Source organism: Trichomycterus rosablanca, chromosome 16 (assembly GCF_030014385.1).
Source record: "Trichomycterus rosablanca isolate fTriRos1 chromosome 16, fTriRos1.hap1, whole genome shotgun sequence".
In the NCBI taxonomy this organism is placed as follows: domain Eukaryota; kingdom Metazoa; phylum Chordata; class Actinopteri; order Siluriformes; family Trichomycteridae; genus Trichomycterus; species Trichomycterus rosablanca.
In genome coordinates, this window is record NC_086003.1 from 2,230,318 (window position 1) to 2,254,046 (window position 23,729).

At 43.4% G+C, this 23,729-nt stretch overlaps 1 protein-coding gene across 1 annotated transcript; it reads right to left on the minus strand.

Annotated features, from left to right (window-relative positions):
• Positions 1 to 1,205: 1,205 nt before the first annotated feature.
• On the minus strand, positions 1,206 to 23,729 carry smad7 (SMAD family member 7). Its single transcript, XM_063011647.1, has 4 exons — positions 22,509 to 23,729; positions 19,882 to 19,935; positions 15,313 to 15,384; positions 1,206 to 2,102 (listed from the first exon to the last, which is right to left on the minus strand). The coding sequence occupies exons 1-4, from the start codon at positions 22,987 to 22,989 to the stop codon at positions 1,564 to 1,566; spliced, it is 1,146 nt and encodes a 381-aa protein (XP_062867717.1). The 5' UTR covers positions 22,990 to 23,729; the 3' UTR covers positions 1,206 to 1,563.

The window sequence follows — 23,729 nt, forward strand, 5'->3', positions numbered from 1 at the left end:
AATACTACTATTACTATTGTTATCACTACTATTATTAGTATTATTTTTAATACCTCTATTACTATTAATAATATTATTACTACTGTCACTATTATTACTAGTATTACTATTAATACTACTATTACTATTAGTACTATTACTAGTATTACCAATAACACTACTATCACTCTTATAACTTCTACTATTTTTATTACTACTATTACTACTGTAACTACTATTACTAGTATTACTATTATTATTACTACTATTACAATTACTTTTAATACCAGTTACTATTAATATTATTACTACTACTATTATTATTCCTATTACTAGTACTACCAATAACACTACTATTACTCTTATTACTTACACCATTATTATTATTACTACTTTTACTAGTAATACTTTTATTAGAATTATTACTACTATTATTATGGTCACTATTATTACTAGTATTACCAATAACACTACTATTACTTTTATAACTCCTATTTTTATTACTACTATTACTACTGTCACTATTATTACTAGTATTACTATTATTATTACGGTCACTATTATTACTAGTATTACTATTAATACTAGTATTGCCATTATTATTTCTATTACTACTATTGTTAGTATTACCAATAACACTCCTATTATTACTGTTACTATTATTATTATTATTTCTAACCCTAGAATTACTTTTACTTGAATTAAAAGATTAATTAATTGATGGGAGATGTCTGTCCATCACATTTACTAACATCACAACCCATAAACCTTTGTGTTCGGTCCACAGACGGTCCGTCACGTCATTCTCTCCGTCTCATGTCCAGTCCGTGTGGTTCAGGCTCTGTTCTGACTGAACCTCTCCTGGTCAGACGGGGTTACAGGTGAATCCAGGCATTAGGAATTTAGGTCTGAGTTCGGACAATCAGGGTAAAGCAGGATTACGGCTCTAATCCCCCCTCCCTCCCCACCCCGCCATCAGACACCCATATGAGGGCCAGCAGGAGCAGGAGGGGCCGGCGTCTAGACATTCGTCTCAGTTCGGACACGTCCTCCGTTCCAGAGTGGAATCAGCTGACCAGGTCAACAAGCAGAATAAAAATAAGTTGTAAATCTATGTGAGTGCTGCAGTAACAAACAAACAAACAACCAACCAAACAAACAACCAACCAACCAAACAAACAAACAACCAAACAAACTCACAAACACGGAGATAAATTAATGTTTTTTTATTTTGGCATTTCTCCTGTGTGCATTTATATTAAGCAAAGTGCATCTTTTTCTATTTCTATCAACACACTGCACAATACATAAATAACAATGCATATAAAACGTCTTCATATTTACAAGTAATAATATATTTATATATAACAATACATTTCATTTCACTTATTTAAATCTTAGTCGTTTTATAAAAACCCGCTCATTTAGGGTTTTTTCTTGCATTTTTTTCCTCTCTCGTAAAATCTTCTGGAGAACTTTTTCCTCTTTCTGTCACAAAAAACAAGGAAAACCGAAAGTAAATCGTCCCAACGAAATAAGTCCGTGCCCATGGCGATGAAGGGGTGAGGGTGGCGTGACTTGTGGCTATCGGTTATTAAATATGAGTTCGAGCCAGCAGGGGCAGCTGCTGATAAACTGTCTGGTGTAGCACTGGCCCCAGCCCTTGACGAAGCTGATCTGCACGGTGAATCCGGCGCGCGGCTGATGGCTGAACTCGTGGTCGTTGGGCCGCTGCAGGCTCTTGGCCTTCTCGTAGTCGAAGGCTTTGATGGAGAAGCCGGGGAAAACCTTGTGCACCAGCAGCGTCCTCGACGACGGGTCGTCCAGCGTGGCCGACTTGATGAAGATGGGGTAGCGGCTGCGGTTGTACACCCACACGCCGTCGGCCTCGCGGTTCAGCTGGATGCCGTAGCCGATCTTGGGCCGCACCATGTGCACGAGCGCGCTCCGACTGTCCGAGCAGAGCTGGCCCAGGCAGAAGCCTGTGCCCTGAGGTAGGTCATAGAAAATGTCCAGGGACGGTTCCCGGACTGAGTAGAGGCGGCCGACACGTGTTTTCTCCTCCCAGTACGCCACCACACACCAGTGCTCACGCTCGCCGCTCTCCTGAAGACCTTGGGAATCTGCAAACAAAAATAAAGACACACGGTTAATGGAAACAGTCAAATGTGGAAGTGTATTTTAAAACAAGTTAAAATATAACAAATCAGGTGAAGATAGAAAATACACAGGCAGAAAGGAAAAGGTAAGGGTATAATACGTAATATTAGCTTAAGTTAGTGGAAGGTCGCTGTTTTAAAAATGCCTTTTTTTCATTTTAAAGTTGCCATCACTGAAGTCTCAATGCTGGGGCAAGATCCCTTTGTAAATGATTAGGAAACACAATCGACAGCCAAATATACTGACATGCCATTAAATATATGCTACATACTAGCTAAAATATTAACATAAATTAGCTCAAGCTAAGTGTACAAGCCATCCCTGTTTCCTCAAAGTCACAACCGCTCACACTAGCGCAAGACCAGTTTCTGAATTACGTATGTTTGTGATCTGCAGAAAGTGCTCAGAAATAAGCAGAACTTAAATCCTAAGCACCGATAGCCCTTCTTATTTCATGAAGACAGGCCTCCACTCACTAGCGTGTATTTCATATCCGAATCTGAACATGAGAAATCCATAACAGGCGCACGTCACCTCCCCGCGGAGCGAATTCCTTTCCGGTGCCAAACATTTTGCGCATCCTTTATTTGAGCGTCGAGGAGGAAGGACTGAAGGAATGCGTGGAATGTGGGCCGAGGAAGCGGGAGATGTGCCGCTCGTCACCGAGAGACGTTTACGGTGGATCTGTTGCTCATCTCGGATGTGTCACTTGGTGTAGAACCAACTTTTAACACTTAAAATGCTTCAGGATTTAAGTATCAGCCTAATAACTAAACCTACAGATAGCTGGGAAGCTTCTGCTATTGGAGCTATAAAATAGCAGCTGGTTAGTCATAAACCGCTGAGTAACTACTATCAATGTGTACCGTATTATAAAGAAATACTGTCTTAAATAAACTTATCTATTTAGCTAGATGCTGTATTGCTTTAACAGCTTAGCAGCTTTGTAGTTAACTATAATTGCTATGGTAAACAGGATATATAAAATAATGGCTCAAACACACAGTGCAACATTTTGAATTTAAGTAAAAGCTAAATAGCTATGAAATTCAGCAGTTCAGAGCTAGTACCGGTATATAAATACTGAATAGAAATATTAAATAATCCAGATATTAACCAAGCAGCTGCCAGTGTGCTAGCTAAACCTAACAAAGTAGATCATAATGCTAAAGGTTACGGTCGTATTCGGCTGTTTGGCTACAGATACGACTGTGTAAAGCAAGACCTATAAATAAATCATTATTTTAACTCAAAATCAGACCATTTATGGGGAGAAAAAACAGAAGCCGATGAACAAGCAGTGAAATTTGGACCTGTGATTGTGCTGTTTGTGTATCACGCAGAAAAGTGACTTTATTTTATCAGTACGGCAGCAGCTGAAGACTGAAGTTCCTCCTTTACTGGACACGGACTCGGTGCGACTTTCTCTGGCTGGTTTTGTTTAAACAAAGTACAGACACGACGGCCTGATTAGTTAAAGTCCGTACCAGTACACGCCGGCTGTGAGGAGACTGGCTGCACCAACTGTGCCAGAATTAGGAAACGACTCGACAAATAACAGAAGGAAAGTTTGTTGGAGTCGGTTTGTCCAAAACAGCCAAATGTGGATAAAGGAATGTATCCTAACACACACTGATCTCTCTCACACACACACACACACTCCTTGTGGGTTTCCCTAAACCGAGCCGAGGGGAAAAAACTATCAGAGGCGCGCCGGCTCCAGTCCCCCCCCCCCACCCCTTCTTCCTTGACATGGCCTCCAGCCTCCATATCTCAATCCCCACAGAACTCTGGCTCCAAGCAGCAACAAGCCGGCGGGGTAGTGGGGGGGGGATGGGGGGACCACTTTAGGACTCTTTTTTTCCTCTTTCCCTTTTTTTTTTTTACCCCGTGCTACTTTTGCATGTCAACTTCCTTTAGCTGGGCCCTGTTTTTCAATCCTTTAAAAAACTAATTCATACCGTAAAAGGATTTTTGGCAATAATGAGAACGTAAAACACACACACACACACACACACACACACACAAAAGCCATTTTTTATTCGATACCATCAGAAATCGGTCACATAAAGCCGGAGTCTGTGATGGAATGAACCGTGATCGACAAGCAAGCATGTAAACGTGACCAAAGCGTTTAAATTGTTCAATTTTAGTATTTATTATTATTTATTTATTTATTAGGATTTAAACCGGTGGCTCGGTGGGTAGCACTGTCGCCTCACAGCAAGAAGGTCCTGGGTTCGATCCCCAGGTGGGGCGGTCCGGGTCCTTTCTGTGTGGAGTTTGCATGTTCTCCCCGTGTCTGCGTGGGTTTACTCCGGTTTCCTCCCACAGTCCAAAGACATGCAAGTGAGGCGAATTGGAGATAAAAAATTGTCCACGACTGTGTTCGATATAACCTCGTGAACTGATGAACCTTGTGTAATGAGTAACTACAGTTCCTGTCATGAATGTAACCAAAGTGTAAAACATGACGTTAAAATCCTAATAAACAAACATTAGGATTTTAACGTCATGTTTTACACACTTTGGTTACATTCATGACAGGACAGGTAGTTACTTATTACACAAGATGTCAAACACAGTCAGGGATAATTTTCGTCTTTGTACTGTGGGAGGAAACCCATACAGGCACGAGGAGAACATGCAAACTCCACACAGAAAGGACCCGTACCGCTCCACCTGGGGATCGAACCCAGGAGCTTCTTACTGTGAGGCGACAGTGCTACCCACCGAGCCACAACTTCAATCTCAGTAAACAACAGGAACCAAAATCTATGATAAATTTATAATAAATGACAAATTAATGAGACGTGAACGGACACAGTCGGTCAGAAACCTGGATTACACGGTGCTGCTTCGCTATTTTTCCACTTTTGTGTCCCTCGTTTCATCATTAGAAGAGAGATCGCTTTATAAAAACACTAAATTGTGTGTAGAATATGATTCTGTCCCCATAAACATGGCCAGATTTATTCAGTCACAGATATTCTGCACAATCGTCCAGTTTGCAAGCAGTCGTTCACAGACGTTAAAAGTGAGGATGAAGAGGAGGGGGGTGAAGAGTGCAACTCCAAGCATCTCTCCTTCATTTGGGCTCTTTTTTCCTCCCTCCCTCCGTCATCCTCTCCCTTTCATCTGGGAGGAGGGAGAGCACAGGCAGTAATTTGGCTGGGCTCTGATCAGGCACTGGCGCTTTATCACCGCCGGCCTCTGTCATTACACCCGAACCCGTCCGTCATTAGGAGCGAGGGGTTGGGGGTGGGGGTGGGGGGGGGGGGGGGGGGCAATGTGAAGACGTGAAGCGCCCCCGTCCGTAAAGAGCCTGAAAGCTGGAAGACTGGAGACGAGCGTTTTCATTTTTAATGCCTGTCTTTTCTGCGAGGCTCTTTCTTCTTCCTCACTCCTGATGTCTGAGCGGAACAGTGGGCACGGGGACACCCTGCTGTTTATTATTGCAGAGCCGGCGAGAGAGGGAGGAAGAGAGGGAGACGTGGCGTCTGGGGTCATTATATGGCTGCCTGTCTGGGCTTGTCATCACAGCCTGAAACCACTGTGGTATTTATCTCTCTCTCTCTCTCTAGAACATACAAACAGGAGAACTAAAGCATCCATCAGACGGCTTAGCAGCCTTTCACAGCCGACTCGGCTCCTTACACACCCCGACCAGTCCACCCATACACACCAGAGCTCAACATTTAGATCAAAGAACACAAATCCAGCCTCGTTTACTAGCAAGCGAGCTGTAAAATGACGTCTTCATTCTTTAGTCAAAATGTGGTATATTGTATTTGTTATTGTTTACATTTTTTAAATCATTTCATATAACCGAATGACGAGCCACCTAATCGATCAAGCAGTTTACTGGTAGCTAGGTAAATTATGCTAATTATATTATATTATTAATTATAATTAATTATATTAGCACAATGCTAAAACAGGAAACAAAGATCTTTTATTCTCATTGTATTTGTTAGCACTAGCATTTCAATTTTTTAAATTGTGTTTTTATATAACTGAACGACGAGCCAACTAATCGATCGAGCAGTTTATTACTAGCTAGCTAAAGATACATAAAAGCTCAGCATATTTGTTAGCAAAAGGTATTTTTAGCATTTAAAACAAACAGAAAACAAAGATCTTCTATTTTCATTAAATTTGTTAGCACTAATGTGTACATTGTTTATCATTTTATATAACTGAACGAATCAGCTGACCGGTTTAGTAGTTTAGTAGTAGCTAACTAAAGATATGCTAAAGATACATACAGTCTCTCAAAAAGAGCTCAGCTAACGTATTAGCAAAATGCTAAAACAGGAAACAAAGATCTTTTATTTTCATTTGATTTGTTAGCACTAGCGTTTACATTTTTAATCATTTCATATAACTGAATGACGAGCCAACTAATTGATGGAGCAGTTTAGTAGTAGCTAGCTAAAGATACATACAATCTCTCAAAAAGAGCTCAGCTAATTTATTAGCAAAATGCTAATGTTTAGCATTTTTAGCATTTGAAACAAACAGAATAGTGTAATTAAATATAGAAGTCTGTAGAAATATGAAGAAGCGTACAGTGGTTTGCTATTTACCACACAGCTAAGTGTGTGTGTGTGTGTGTGAGTGTGTGGCGTCATGGTGGCGCTGTGCCGGGTGGCTGTGGTGTCAACCCGGCTGACATGGTGACAGCCAGGCGCGAAGAGACTCCATAAATAGAGTGTGCAACACACACACACCTACACACACCTACACACACACACCTACACACACACACACACTGAGTGAGGTAGGTTGCTGTTCGCGCTGGTTCGTGTAGATTGAATCATACGAATGAATAGAGGACGACACAATCGCTCTGCTGCTTTCACCCCCCACCCTGTTCTTTTACCCCACCCTGCTTTTGTGAACACACACACACACACACACACACACACACACACACACACACACACACAGTGTGGAGTTAAATACTAGGCGTATATGCATTGCCTCAGGTAACTTCGTCTGGCGGCTCCCTTTGGTCAGTGTGCTCAAATAGCAATGCCAACACACACACACACACACACACACACACACATAATGGTTCAAGTCTGCACTAGGTCGAGGCGAACGCTTCCCTTTTAAGGCGTTTAATTATATGACCTTTTTAAAGTCCACACAAACTGATAAAATTCCCTCACACACACACACACAAACACGCACACACAAACACAAACACAAACACACACACACACACACACACACACACCGAGACAGACAGAGAGAGAGAGACTGTGGGGTTCACAAGGCTGCTGATTAACACAAGACTGGAGACAGCGCACAGTCTGGAAAAGTTAATGATTACTTCTGTCTGACTCCACCAACTCCGAATAACACACACACACACACACACACAAACACTCTCTCTCTCTCAGTCACACACACACACACACACACTAACTTTTCAGGTAAGCTATACTCATTGATCAGATTCAGTCTGGCTAACGGAAGCGACAGCATGTGTGTGTGTGTGTGTGTGTGTGTGTGTGTTTCGGTCTATGCGTTTATGTGTGTTTATGTTCCTCAGCACCGTGTGTGGGGGGATGTGATGAAGGTCAGAGTGCAAAGGGGGTTGCTTTTGTTCTGCTCGTTTTTTTTGTCTGACCGTAACAAATGGACGCACGCTGATCCCGATGCGCACAGGGCCCCGGGGCCAGCAAACACTCACATGTCATTATTTTCTGACAATGAGGGTGAATGTGAGGTTAGATTTTATTAGCCATTTACAAACGTTATTATATGACATCACAACTACAGGCACTAGAGTAGAGAGAGTATTTACACTGTTACATGGCTGGTGATCTTGCTCGCTGGACACAACACTGGTCAGGGATGTAAGTTAGTAGGTTAGCAATTAATGCTGCAGCCAGGAACTGATGTGGAAAGCGAGGGTGTGTTTGTGGGGGGGGGTTTGGGGGATTTGTAGGGGGTTTTGTTCAACCTACTAAAAAACCCCTTCAAAGCTGCTTTTCCACCACCAAAAAAAACAACAAGGCAGCGATACATAGTGGACTAGCAATCAGAAGGTTGCCAGTTTAAGCCCCACCACCAAGCTGCCACTGTTGGACCCTTAACCCTTAATTGCTTGAACTGTATTCAGTATAATATATATATATATAATGTAATATAATAATAATATAATACAAGTCTTCAGCTTTAGGTCCAGAAAACTACATTTTTTGGTATATAATAATGTGCTAGCAGTTAAGTTTGACTAGAAATGGATCATCATAACTGCATCATAACTGTCGCAATTCTTCTTGCACAAAAGCCCCAAAGCTCACAACAACGGGACCTTAGAGCGAGGCAGCTGTTCTTTGTACTTTTTATGAGATGCCCTCAAACTAGCCCTATTTATATGGACACTGAAAAGTCACCAGCTGTAGTCGACAGTAATTACTAACCTGTACACATTCAACCCACAATAAACTCTGAAAAGAACCCCAAACCAAAAATTAGGGACGTTTTTTACAGACAAAGACTCAGGTTAAATATATTCGATCACAAAAACCAAGACTGTCACGATATACACACGTCCCCTATAAGTGCATATAAACTTTTAGCAACAAGCTATTAACAACAGGTTAAAACATCAACCATATACAAACGCTTTGTTTTACAGGTCTGCACGCGTGAGTCCAAAGAAGGAAACCAGTCAATAAAGGAAACTGCCAATTAGCGAGGGGACATTACATAAGAGCCACGGCAAACGATGCCTCGGGACTGGCACACATGAAAGAGGAAAACATTCACCACACAGGAAATACTTCACCTCTTCCTCTATTGTACATCGGTTCTAAAAGGGCTCAGCCAACCCCCCTTCACCCCGGCCCGCCCTTCTCGTTGAGCCGAACACTTCACGGACTTCATAGCCGTGTGTCTGTCGCATTCTGTACTTATGACATCACAATCCAATCTAGGGATCAAAGGTCTGTGATGCAATAACGATTATCCCGGACGAGTGAACGTTTTTATGATGTTGTTTGATATTCCGGAACAATTAAACAAGTCTGGTTATCAAGCCTCGCTAAGCTGCATAACTTCCTGAGAGAGCCACACACACACACACACACACACACACACACACACACACACACACACACACACACTTTCAGATCAGTCAGCCTCTCATGCAAGGATGACATCAGGATCTGCCATTCACCGTCTCCTGTCCACTCCAAACACAGAAAGCAGCACACACACCCAAATGCGCTAGACAGAACGGAACAACTACCGCCATTGTTCCGAGACCAGGATGTTAGCTATCGCCGTGGGAACCGAACAAGCACGTTTAAGTGTGTGTGTGGGGCTTCAGACAACCAGTCACGCCAGTCGAGTGGAGACACTTACATTGTTGTGAATTCATTTTCTGTTTGTCCTCGTCTATTAATTATGACGTGCGTAACCACAAGCGCTCGTTCTCCATCAGCGCGGGCAACCGAGACACCAGACAGCCTGGAGACCTGAAGTGTGCGTGTGTGTGTGTGTGGAAACCTTGGTCTTTAAACAAATGAACCGGGAAGAGTAGAGTACCTTCTACAAAAAATACTAATGATCCAGCTAGATTTAAAAGCTTTGTGATAATATTAGATTTTTATAAGGTTAGCTAAACGACGTTAAGGCGATGACATGTGGCGCACAAGGATTTGTTCCCCTTGATTAAAAAAACACTACTACAACAGGGGTAAAGTTAGGAGGCTTCCGAACACGGAGGCAGGGATGAGCGAAGGATGAGTGTTATGGTTTTGTGGTTTTTATGGTCAGCTCCATTTCCTGGGGGTCGAATCTTTTCTTCCCACATACGAATCTTTCCGCGTTCGGTTACGACCAACACGCCGGTGGAAAAGTCTTCTCTCAGTAGTGGCTTTTCTTCCCTTTTCATGGCCCTCGCTTGCTCCCTGTACAAGCTCTCTCATTCCTTCCATCTTTGCTTTTCTCTCTCTCTCTCTCTCTCTCTCTGTGTCTCTCGCCGGACCGTTCGAGGGCAGCATAATGACACGGCAAGAGGAGCCGAGGCGAGTGGCGGGCAGCCAAAACCCGAGCGCCGCGCAACACGCATACACACATGTACACACGGAGCTTGGCTGAAGTGCTGAGGGAGGAAGTGGGCAGTAATGAAAGAGGCCTCGCCTCGGACACAAATTACAGAGACGCCTCTCTCCCCCTTTTTTCCCCTCGGTTCACGACTCCTTCTCCTTCTTTCCTCCCCCTGACAGACGAGCCCGTCGGTGAGGAAGTCCACTCTCACTGCGCTGCCAGAGAAAGAGAAAAAACACTCCTTTCTTTAAAAAAAAAAAAAAGTGACTGGTTTTAAGTCAGTCGGGGTTTGTGTGATTTTCTCAGAATGTTTTCTTTCCGTTTCGGAGGCCACTGTGAGGGCCCTGCCCAGAACCTGCGCTTTTTCCTTTGAGGAATGATGTCATTTCCTGTGCTGCCCTTTCCTCTCTGGCTAACCCAAACAACGCAGGAATGAAGGAGCTTGTTTGCTGGTCACAGGCCCTCGCAGTGTAGAGTTGAGTTCATTTTAACTGGCGATATGATGGATATTAGGGATGCATACTTTGCTATTTACATCCCCCGAATTCTGATCGTGAAGCGTCACGTGTCACCACTCATACGCCGAAGTGACTCTTCAGTCGCCAGCCGTCAAGAAGAGAAAAAGACGAGGAACCTGAGACCTGTGAGAGCCCGCGCGCCCGCGGCATGCCGTCCCGGAATCGGTTTGCAGCGATACAAAATCGGTTTAATCGGGGACGGCGGTTCTTGGATCGGCTCGCCGTACCTGGGGTTAATCAGAGCCCTGTGGGTAAAATTAGCCGCGGAGAGGAAGTATGCAGCGATAGCAGCGGATCGTTCTCTCTCCGTCTGAGCGTGTGAAGCTGGGTGTTTACCGCCTCCCTATCTCAGCTTTCACTCGGCCCCGGGTTAGGTCCTCGATGGCTCCAGTGCACATACCATCTCAGGCTCACAGACTGACACGGTCGTATATCTGTAACACTCGTACCTTCAACGTACGTCATCAAAATCGTCAAAACTGAAGCCAGACAAAGTACTATGGAAGTTCAGAAGGGTCCAGAGATGTGAGTCAAATCAGAAGGGCTATATGTTATTATTATTTTTGTTTTATTGTTATTTTAAAGTTGCTTTGAGACAATGTCTATTGTAAAAAGCGCTATATAAATAAAGTTGACTTGACTTATTTGGGGCAAGCCGTAGCCAAGTGGTTAAGGTACTGGACTAGTAACCAGAAAGTCCACTTTCTGCCAGGTTGCTGCTGTTGGGCCTTAAGGAAGGCCCTTATCCCTCAATTGCTCAGACTGTATACTGTAACTGTAATGTACGTCGCTTTGGATAAAGGCATCTGCTAAACGCCGAAAATGTAAATGTTCTAAGTTTATCGAGTTTGCGTTGATGACACGGGGTTATGATAGAGAAAAGTATTAAAATATATACATCAATACATACATCAGTAACATTGTTTGTTACAATATCTACTGAGTTCAAGTTACTACGGAAGCTGAAAACCAATGTTCTACTTTTCCGTCCCCCATTTCTCACATTAAGTTACAAAGGTCCTGCCCAAACAATTTTTACATTACAAACTAGGAAATTTCTGGGTAAAATTATAAAACAAGCTATCCAGATATGTTTAAACACATTTCCAGAACTTTTGGCCCCTTTGGACTTCCATAAGAGGGCATAAATTTAGAAAGGCCTTACTCAGAACCGTTTCCATTCAGTTTGTATTGACGCTGTGTAATATAGACATGCTGTATATCAACAGCTATATCTATTAAAAAATATATATATTATATTATTAAAAGAAACGAAAGCCAGGCGCTGAAGCTATTCCATCAACACTATCAAACTCTCTCTCTTCATCTTCATCATGGTATGCTCTACGTGGGCAGTCGTCCCAGTGTGCTCGTCTGCTGGTGGCTGAAGGATTGAGGTTAACTCGTAATAACAGCAGCTTTCCAGCACAAACAAGACACACAGAGTTACCGGGTCGAATAATCCCGCTCAGGCTTAGACACACAAAGACATAAAGACGCACACGGAGATCTGCCATCCTGCAAGAACAATTACGAGATGGGACGAATCGTCGTTCCTGCACTTTGTTTGTTTCTAAAGAATGAAATCAATAAATGAGTGCCCATTAACTGTCTAGAAATCAGAAAAGTGGCTTTTCTTCCATCTTACGCAATTACACCCCGACGATAATAAACGCTGGGGCGAATAAGTCCTTTTACCTGCCAGTCAAGCAGTCAGTCGCATACAAATACAAACATGCGAGTTATTTACCGCACAGCAGGAGCAAAACGACTGAAAAGACTTTATATTCGGCTCAGATTTTCCACCAGACCCGCAACACAACCTGTTTCTCACAAAACCCTCGAACTCGTGTGGAGAAATGTGATAATAACGCTGCGTGTTTGTTCAGGACCACCGTGAGACTCGAATCAGCGAGAGAACAAAACACGAGTCTTCCACAGAATCCAAGAATTTTATATCATGTTTATAATATAAAATTTATCTGTTTGTTCCGCCAAACTGCGCCAGAAAACGGAACGATTCAGAGCAGCGTTATTACAATGATGCTACACGGTCAAGCTAGTTTACCTCACACAGACAAAACATTAGCCTACTCAAACCCTCAAACACTTTATTCTTCCATTTTCCTGTATGTTTACGTTATGAATAGTTTACCAACGTCTTTAGTTTGAGGTCAAAATAAAATTATAACACAAATAATCTGATATTTTACTTCAAATAGGGCAGTAATCTGTGACTGTGTCACAACAAGCTAGCTAGTTTACCATGCATGAACTAAAAACCAACAACAACAAAACCAGAAGCTGTGCTTAAAGTCTGAAAATTCATATTAAACGACCAAGTTGCCGAACAAGTTGTCGGGCCCCTGAGCAAGACTTTCGATTGCTTGCATTGTATTCAGTTATTACTGTATTCTGCTAAATGACCCAAATGCAAATTAAAAAGCAACTCTAAAAATACCAGTCAATACCAGTAATCAGAAGGTCACAGTATACTCTAAGCAATTGAGGGTTAAGGGCCTTGCTCAAGGGCCCAACAGCAGTAACCTTGTAATGGTGGGGTCTTAAGAGCCCTTGAGCAAGGCCCTTAACCCTCAATTGCTTAGAGTATACTGTCCGAGTACTGTAAGTCGCTTTGGATAAAGGCGTCTGCTAAATGTCTAAATGTATTTTTAAAGACGGCGACTCTACCGACAGCTGTCCGCTTGCTAAACTGTGACATTTAGTTCATATTTTAGTCATCCTGCCTTTCAATCACCATCGGAAAGTCTAAATGATGTCATTTTAGCACCTCGCTTGGCAGTTTGCCTCAATGCAGCTCTAAGCAAGGAGCTTGTGGGTGAGGTAGACCAGCCTCAGAGGTTCAGAAGCCAACGTTCAGCATCAGACAACATTTGCAAAAGGGCACAAATCGTTTTATTCTCCTCAAAAAACCGAGGGAAGAAAAGGGTTAAATCTCCAGACTCTGGAATGACATCTCAGACGCTGTACAGGCCAGCATGAGAGGGGCACGGGGTCAGGTGAAGGGGGTCCGTAAGGAGCGAGGCTCTTTTGTGCGACGCCCCTCGGGGACTGCGTTCTCTTTCCTCTGCCAGAAAATCAACTCTGCCTCTCCAGACGCCCTGCCTTTGCTTTTTCCCCCTCTTTCTGAGCCTCATTCATCCAAAACCGGGAGGCAGGGTGAGGGAGGAGGGCAGCCGAACGACAGATAGAGCGAGGAGGAGGAGGAGGAGGAGGAGGTGATGAAAGAGGGGCTTAGTTCGCTTCGAATCCGCAAATTCGCATCGGGTATAAAATGCGAAAGGAGTGGAGCGGAGAAGGAGGAACCATGTTGGCGGGTTTTGTTTGCACGGCACGTTGCTGTAGGCACAGGAGCGGCGAGCTTTTCATTCTCGTCCTCCATACACACACACACATACACGCACACAAAAGAGATGTAAAACAAACGGCGGGGCACGCAAGAGGCCGGCGAGAGGGAACAGGGGGCTGAAAGAACACAGGGCAACATAATCCAGCATGTCCATTTCTCTTTTACATACACACACACACACACACATGTTATCAGCCCACACTTCAACCATGAAGTTTAACTGTGTTTATACACCATTATCTCAGATCTGATCTGCACACACTTTATCCTCCGTCGTCTAAAAGCTGAGACGGAGAGCAGGGCAGCGCACCCAGCAGAACATTAAAAAAAATCCCTCGAAGTTGCACTAACGAGAAACATCTGTATGAACCAAGCAGGCAACCCAAGTCCCTCTCAATCCATCTCCGCTACCCTCCCTCCCTTCTGCTTTCTGTTTCCTTTTACCATCACTCCCTCGTTCTACCTCCCAGTGCCCCTGTGAACAACGCTGCACATACTACCTCCACAACAGCACCTTTTACCAGCAGTTCATTTACCAGTTGCCCCATTAATAAGAAAAAACAATGAGTACAACAAAATTAGAGGCCTTGCTCAAGGACCCAACAGTGGCTGCATAGCAGAGCCTAGATTTGAACTGACAACCTTCCAACTATTAGCTCAAGGCTCTACCCACTAGGCTACCACTGTCCCAACCAACATATAACAGTGATTATATTGCTGTAACAAGCAACAATCACAATTACTTCAGTCTAAAAGTCCAGGATGGTGGACAAGGTCACCCATGTGTATCTGTGTTTTGGAGTTCTTGGACCATCGTGACAAATTTCCTTCTAGCATAAGGTCAAAATTGGTCCAACCCTGGTGAAGAGACCACTGTTCCATGTACTGTGATCCAGTCATTCAGTCCCAGTAAAAGAAAATGAAAAGGACCACAGCACCATAACTACAGGAGCAACACGCCTACCATAACGTGCATGTTACATTTGCGCTAATGCAAAATTATAGTCCAGGAAGTATCAGTCCAGACTATCTGATAGAAACCCGTTTATACACATCAAACTCCCAGCATGGCGGAGATTACTGTACACATCAGTCCATTCAGAAAGAGCAGCAATGTGGAAAATAACCAGGGAGTAAAGAAGTAAAGAGAGACTTTGAGATAGAAAGATGGAGGGGAGAAAAACTAGTTCCATGTGGATGGTCTGTTCTTACCTGAAAACCCCACAGGGGCTGAATGTATCGTTCCCCCAGTTTCAGTGGAAGCAGGCGCTGAGTCTGGAGAATCTGCAGAAGAGAAAAAAGATTAACATTGTGAACGTGGACATTTAGTGCTTTATTTTATAGTGATGATCCATGTTAGCTGACAAACCATTGAAGTAAAAGCTGCTAGCTAATCATACTAATCATTCTAACCTGAGTTAGCTCAATAAGTCACTGGACTGGCTAAAATAGTGCGCCCTGGAGGCCTGGCTCTAATCCTCAGCTTTGGTCACTGTTTGAGGATTTTGGCTGGGTCACCATGGGCCGCCCCTCCACCTCTTAACATGCATGAAGTGGTTTGGAGGTTCTAACTTGTCCCTAGGTGTGAGTGAGAGAACGTGAGTATGTGCAGCCCGCTGAGATTGATTAAGCACCCTGTCCGGGGTGTGTTTCCGCCTCGTGCCCCTTTCAGTGACCCTCACCAGGATGGCGCAGTTTATAAAAATAATGAATGAACAAATGAATTTCCATCCTTTCATTTGTTCTGGGGTATTTGTATATTAATATTTGTAATAAACCTAATTTGTGTGTGTGTGTGTGTGTGTGTGTGTGTGTGTGTTCTGGATGTGATAGGAATATACAGTTTGGCAGGATACACTCCATCAAGCCAAAAACAATGAGGGAGACAGGAAATGGCCTCAGCCTTGAAAGCTGTGTACAGTAAATTTTCTAAATGGCATGCCAGCAGACAGGGAACTCAGTGTGTGTGTGTGTGTGTGTGTGTGTGTGTGTGTGTGAGAGAGACTTTGTTCTAGCTAGGAACAGGACTTTCTGATGTTTCCATAGCGATCAGTGCCGGCTAATTATACATTCCATTGAGAGAATATAAACACAGGCCGGCACGCCCACCGGCCCCGTCGGCCAATCAGGCATCTCGGCTGTCAAACGACCATGTTATTAGTTAAACGCAGGTTCGGGGAGCTCTGTTGTCTGTCTGCTCTTAATCTCAACCGTCTTATGTTCGCTTAACATCCAGCGCAGACGTTACAAACAGGAAAACCTCGAGCACATCGTTTACTCAGCACAGCGTTCCGACCGAAGAAACACGATCAGCGGGGTTTCCATATTTCACAGATCCTGAAGTGTGAAGGAATAATGAATTCTGGGGGGTGGGGGGTCGTGATCCGGTGTCTCTTTTATAAGCATCAGCTGGAGCGCGAGCACTAGGTCAAGCCGCGGTCAAGCTAATGAGATGCACAGCCAAACCTGAGACTCACTCACTGACCACAAAGAAAGAGAGAGAGTGTGTGTGAGGACAAGAGAGGTTTAAACACAATAAAAAATATCATTCTTAATAAATGCAAACCAATCCCACCAACTGCACCGACTTTTCCCTTCTCAAAATAATACTGATCTAAGATCTGAGCAGTAGCTGATACGATACGATACAGTCACTGGGCAGGATCTCTACAAGCACATCATGCAAAACTGCTCATTACTGATCAACCATTTTAGACTATAATACAGTGCACATAGTTTAAAAATGATTAATAATCAGTAACTACTTCATTCTTTTTGAGGGGTCAGCACTACCACAGTCTCTCCCTTGTCCTGCTTCTTGTCTGATTCCTTTTTACGTTACAACAGATACTGACAAATCCTCTCTGCTTTGGATCTCCTGAGCTCACCGACTCGTGTAAACTTTCCTGGTCAAAGATCTGAGAAGTGAAGGAACCAGGACAATGAGGCCTTCAGAGGTGCCTCCGGTCCAGGATCACAGAGCACCGCTGTGCCGACGCCCGTGACGTGGCCCTGCTGGCTGGCTGAACTAAATTCCCTAAACTTCCACACACAAACACAGGCGCACTTTTCACCTCCGTGTCTGACAGAGTCATCTTTCAAACAACGTGTCGGCGCCAAGCCGGCCAAATATGACTACATACAAATGACCACAAAGACAGGATTACTTTTGTGCCAGTGTGGGGTTGCACTTCTTAAGGGAATAGGGTTTGATCCTCTTCTGTGAGTTGTGAATGGCTGAGTGTGTGGTGTCGTGATCAAATGAATAAAAAAGCAATCCGAAACCCAAAAAACAGGGAGCACATCTGAATACACCCTAAATGAGGTGTCTTACAATCACAGGACATCCAGCCACTTCTCTTCCCTCGCGTACACGCAAGCCACACAAACTAGCTAATCCACTTTCAGCGCGTTGATTGTAAAGCCTAACATTACCAAGGCACAAGAATCAAACCCTGGGGTGATAGAGCTGTACAGCACCACCGTGCCTAGTCGACTAATTTAGCTTTCTTAAAATACTTAATACAGTTGAGACGTGCCACTGGGACCCGGGTTCTGTCTGTGACGTGCACGCTTCTGCTCCCCTTTGTTTTTCTTTGATTGCGGCTCAGACGATTGATATGCAAATGTACAACACAAACGTGCTGCTGTTCACGCCTGGCTGCGAGGTGGGTGGGTGTGTGTGTGTGTGTGTGTGAGGGAGTTAGAACAGACAATCGAAAAACGGGTAAAAGAATATCTTAGGTCAGTGACAGCCGACACAAAGCATTAACAAAGAAGTCGGCTCGGCTAAATGAAACACAGTTGGCTCCTTTTGTCCTATTAATATCACAAACACACACACAGGCGTGTGTGTGCACGCACGTGTCTGCATAGAAACACAGCTGGGGCGACAAATGACTTCCTCTCAGCATGGTTATGGAGAGACACTCTCTCTTTCATAAACACACACACACACACACACACACACACACACAGTGGTGCAGTAATGGAAGAGGAGTTTTCCTCCTCAAACTGACCTTCCGCTACAGCAGCATGGCACCTCGATTTTATTCACACACACACACACACACACACACACACGTACCGTACACTCGACACAAAAATCTCGTTCACAAAACTCATGAGTCATTTGAAAGTGGATGACGCCGCACCCGGGACCAAGTAATTAAAGTTTTCTAACACACAACACACACACACACAGATTCTTTACTTCTAACTGTAGATGTAAAGATCCATAAATTACATATTAATATTAAAATTATGCTTAAATAATCCAGCAAGCACAAATGAACAATAACAGCTGTATGATACCACATTGGTTCTGTGTTAAATTAGACTTGGCACATGTTCCATTATAATACAGTAACGAACACTATATGGACAAAAGTATTGGGACACCACTTCTAATTTTGGATTTCACATCTTTCAGCCACAACAATTGCTACCAGCTGTAATATATCTATTGTATAAAGGTAATTATATGCTTTTAAGTTTAAAGAACTCCAAATAAGCAATCCCACATACATGTGGGTCGTTGACTGGAACAGCAGATCATGCATATGAATACAAACACAGGGAACTTATTTTCTTTAATTATGCCGCTGCTATCACGACGTTTTGCACTACAGAAGCTTCCAAACAGCACGCTCGGTCAGCCTTCAATCTGTATTGGTTATTAGACATGACCTAATCCTCTGAAAATGAACTGGAAGCTGTACAAACCAGTAAAGAATTCTCACGCTTTAACCATATACACCACCATATAGTGCTGAACTATATACTAGGTTTATCAATCAATCTGAAAATTTGAGGTCAAGTCGTACTTGATTCGTTATGTTTGAGGTCCTGCTTTATAACCTAACCAAATCAAGCTAGAACTTCCTAAATACCTTAATTGCTATGATCAGACTGACAAAATGGAACACAGAGACTTCACATATTCACTTATAGTTATTCATGTTACATAACAAGTGCTTATCCACCACACAAAAAGTCGAACACCCAATTTTAACAAACCAGAGAGAGAACAAGCTGCGTACAGATACTTCAAAACCCTGAGATTAATTCAGCAGATAAAACCCGGCTCCACGGATCTACCAGCCTTCCCCCCTGTGAGATCCACATTTCCGCTTTCCTCTAACCCACTCCTACCCCCCTCCCCGCCCCTCTCTCCCTGATGGAGCCGTTATTCTTTATCGGAGCCGCCGAAAGCGTGCGCAGACGGCCCCCTCCTCCTCCCCTGGTGCCGGGTCAGAAAGGGTTTAAGCCTTGGCCTCTCGCCATTCTATTACAGATGACTGGCAGAGGCGCTGCTTTCTGTCCGTCGTAAATCAAAACACATCACTGAGAATCTGCCTCTGATTACACACACATACACTTTTGGGAGCTAAGTGAAGGCGTAATGTAAGAAGGAGAGGAAAATATTTACAAGCAAAAAGATAGGTAGTCTGTCTTTCTCTATCGGGTCTAAACATTCGAATCAAAAATGAGCGCTTTGAGAGAAATACATGGATGACTATAATCACCGGCAGTTCAGTGGGGAGGGGAAGGTCGGTGCTAACATATGCTTGTGCACCAGTAAGTGTGAGTTAAGAAACAATGTATATGTATTTTAACCCATTTTAAAGATAAAATGGCCATACATTAAATAAAACAAGTTGTACAAATGTGAATCTGACTACCGTTAATAATCAAACATAATTCATCCCAAATATAAATGTAACTGTGTTCTAGAAAATACAAGCCCAAAGAAAACATGAAATAAAAGGAAGTACTTACCAGGTGGTTTAAGAAGGTCTACTGGATATCGTGAGTACGGAGGAGGGGGGGATTCTAGGGAAAAAATGCCAGCAATCGGAGAAAAAAGAAGACAAGAGAAAAAAGACCATGAGAAACAAGCAGGGTTAGATGAAGACTCATGATAACAGTTGGCATTCATTTGAGCTGGGAAAAAAACCCCTGTTTGTCTTATGCAGAGGTTCGAGGAAGGGGGAATCTGGCCTGATAGTGAACGAGTGAAGTGCACAGATAAACACAGAGCCGCTCGGCGCCAGACTGAGAGAAAGAGACGGTGAGAGAGACAGATAGACATAGTGCAGCATGTGACTGCCAAAAGCAGGGCCTCACAACACTTCAACATCAATCCATGTCTCTACACGCACAGGGTCTGAATCTAAACTGATTCAAATATGCTACGTTTCCTTTCTGGCTCTGGGAATAATAAACTTTTAAAGAGTTTAAAATCAAAAAGCTGGAGTTACATAAGATGGTTGGATATGCTGAAGTCCTATGATTAACTCACAATGTGCTCGTTTTTCATCCTGATGCCACAAAATGCTAAAGGAACATTTAAAAGTTTACTGTAAAATGTAAGACCACTTTATTTGTAGAAATAGAAATAACTGTAAACTAGCACTATAAACATCACTAGGTGAATTGTTTTAAAGTGGCTTGATTACATAAAGCACTATGAATATGTGTGCGAGCTATTTTGCTAAAATACATTCTATGGACAAAAGTATAAGGACACCCCGTCTAATTTTTACATTTAGGTGTTTCAGCAACAAAAATTGCTAAACTGGATCATCAATCGAGGCTTTTCTGACCAACATTGGTGCCCAGTCGTACAAATGTTCTTTTTACCTTATTGGCACAAATTCCCACAGACATACTTGTGAGATGCTTTGTTGGAAGAGTGGCTGTTGTTATATGTGACTCTATTTTAATACCATTCGTTTTAAAAATCCAGCAAGCTCATTGTCAGGTGTCCAAATACATTTGGCCGTACAGTTTACATTGAAATCGTTGCCTATGCTGATAATACTCAATCTAACGACAGGGTTATTAATCCATCAAGCCTAGTGTGAGGAAATATTTATATTTGTTTATTGCTTTACTAGTTTGTCAAAACTGTATCATTCTGTTTTAGAAAAGCCTGAGCTTGTTTATTAAGGTCTAATAGAACTTTAAACAACAGAAATATACCGGCTACAAATACAGCAAGACGCTGATGTTGAGCACACTTCTATTTTACAGAACTGTGCTGTTTTCTTTGTGCTTTAAAAGTCACCTAGAAGCTAATTATTAAACGATTCAACCTGATGCTAATGCTAATCCTGATCCAGTATCTCTGTGCAGACTACAAGGTGTTTATACCAACAGCATTACCATTTTTACTTGATTTTTGTTTTCAATGTTTAAAAATTTGAAATTAGAAAGCAATGCAGATAAACGTGTTCCTCTAAAGACAAACGTGTTCCTCTGAAGCATCATTAGCATTAGAATTAGCTTCTGTACATTTATATTTATTTACAAATATATATATTTGCAAAGCTATAAATATTGCTAGCCGCCGTGTCAGGCTGGTTTACATAGTTACAATGACAACATTTTCACACTATGGATGAAGTTTATAGTGACCGTGACTGACATGCTAAGTGTTAAAATAACCTGTTTACATATTTCCTACACAGTAAAAGTGAATTATTTCAGCCTCTCAGCTAATATCATTGGCTAACTTTTGTCCCTTCGATGAGTAGCTATAAGCAAAGCCTAACTATGGTTTACTGATTACTCTTGTTATTTCTGTTTGGTGCACTGTGTGCATTTGTGTCCTCGTCTCGTTTAAAGCTCATAATGTGAATCAGGAAAATGAAGAGCTTGGGTCAGTCTGTGATACTGGGTGAGGAAGGACATTAGCACCTGCATCGGTCAACCAATCAGCTCGCTGATAGACCAACCAAGACTTTATAGTCAGAAAGGCTACCACATTTATACTTTTACCTTCTACTGTATAAATGTAAACTCAAACCAGTTTGAATAGAGCAACAAGATTCTTTTAAAGGTACTAAAGATGCACCTCAGGGTTCCACTGCATGTAAAAGATGATCAGCCTCAAACCCCTTGTTGTATTTTTTACTATGTTAAAGTGCATTGCCATAACTGGTATTTACCATAATGCACCACAATAAACCTCTGGTGGAACATGTAAAGCTGCAGTATGTAAATTGTGTATTTTCTCTTCTCATTTCTAAAAATGTCATTAATGAGTCAGAACGGAAAATGAATATGAAGTCAAGGTCTGACAGGCTAGAATATTACTTGGAGTGAAACTTAAAACCACCAGACTGCTCGGTGCTACACGACTGATGAGCAGTTTAGTGCAAATCTTACATACTGCTGTTTTCATTCTATAGTAAACCTTGGTAACATAATACAACCCAGGCTGTTTTATGGTTAATGCTTGATAAACAGATATATCAGTATATATACTACAGTAAAATGGTATTACCCAGTGTGTTATAAATATAAATATCCTTGTGTGAAACATCAAGGTAAATCCATGATGAATTATTCCACGAAAGCTGCATTCCTGACAGAACTAGATCTGCTATAATGAAGCTTACCGGGCTCGCACAGGCGGCTCATGTGGTGCGGGTTGCAGCACACGAGCTCCGGGTTGATCTTCCCGTATGATTCACAGCACGGCAGCCGCTTAAGTTGCGACCAGTGGCGCAGGTCGGGCCAGCGGAACACCTTAAAGAGCAGCAGCGGGAGCGAGTAGGCGTCCACCCGGCCGGGCAGCATGAGGCAGGGGCTGCGCGCTCCGCCTTTCGACTCCACGGCCTGCAGCAGCAGCTCCAGCTGCTTCTCCTTGATCTTCTTCAGCACCGAGTGTGTAAGCGCTTTCAGTTCGGCCTCGGTGTTCCCGTTGCCGCCGCCGGCCTTGGCCGCTTTGCCCATGCACAAGCCTCCGTTTGCTCTCCCGCCGCCGGCGCCTCCCGCTCCGTGCGCCCCGGTGTCCGCCGCCTCGTCCGCGTCAGCGTCGACGGGCGCGCGGCTCCTCCAGAGTCGCCGGACGAGCCCTGACCGTCTGGTCCTGAACATGCGCGACGACAAGCAGAGGATCTCCCGGCTAAAGAGCGAGCATGGCTTCCGCAAATCATGAAGCAGGTCCCGGGATCCGAGGCCAGGCGGCGCCGCGCAGTCCGAGAGACGGTGCAAGAGCTGGGCGCAGCAAAGGCAATCTGTACCATACGCCAGTCTTTAATTTGGTTTTCCACCCACTAAACTAAGCAGCGGATCATAAAAATATCTAATCTACACGACCCGGTGCGGTCCAATCTGTGGGTAGATCTGTACTCGATAATAATAATAATAATAATAATGACACAAGTCGCATTAGAATAAAAAGTCGAACCGGCGCGTCTTCGATATAAATCCACACACCATCCTAGATCCTCGATCCAGTTTCCAGTTCACGTTCGCTGGTTTGTCGGTTCGTTATTTCTCCCAGACAGTCCGTCCAAGTACTTAAAAACCAAGCAGACATGGTCCGAACATGTCTAAGAAAAACAGATCCAAATAAAGCAAGGGCGCTCCGGTAAATCCACCTCTGAGCCTTGGAAAAATCTCTTTCTAGCCGAGTGGAAGTGCGTTTTTTCCGTGAGAATTTAGATGTACCGGTTATAGAAGGCCAGCCGTCGCCTACAGATGTCTGTCACAGTCAAATGAATCCAAAATGTGAGATGCGTAATGCGCGTCCAGCCTGTGAGAAACACGCGGTGACTCGGAGTCGGAGTGGCGGCGCGTCTGTGCGCTCTCTCCGCGTCTGGCTCCAGGAATGA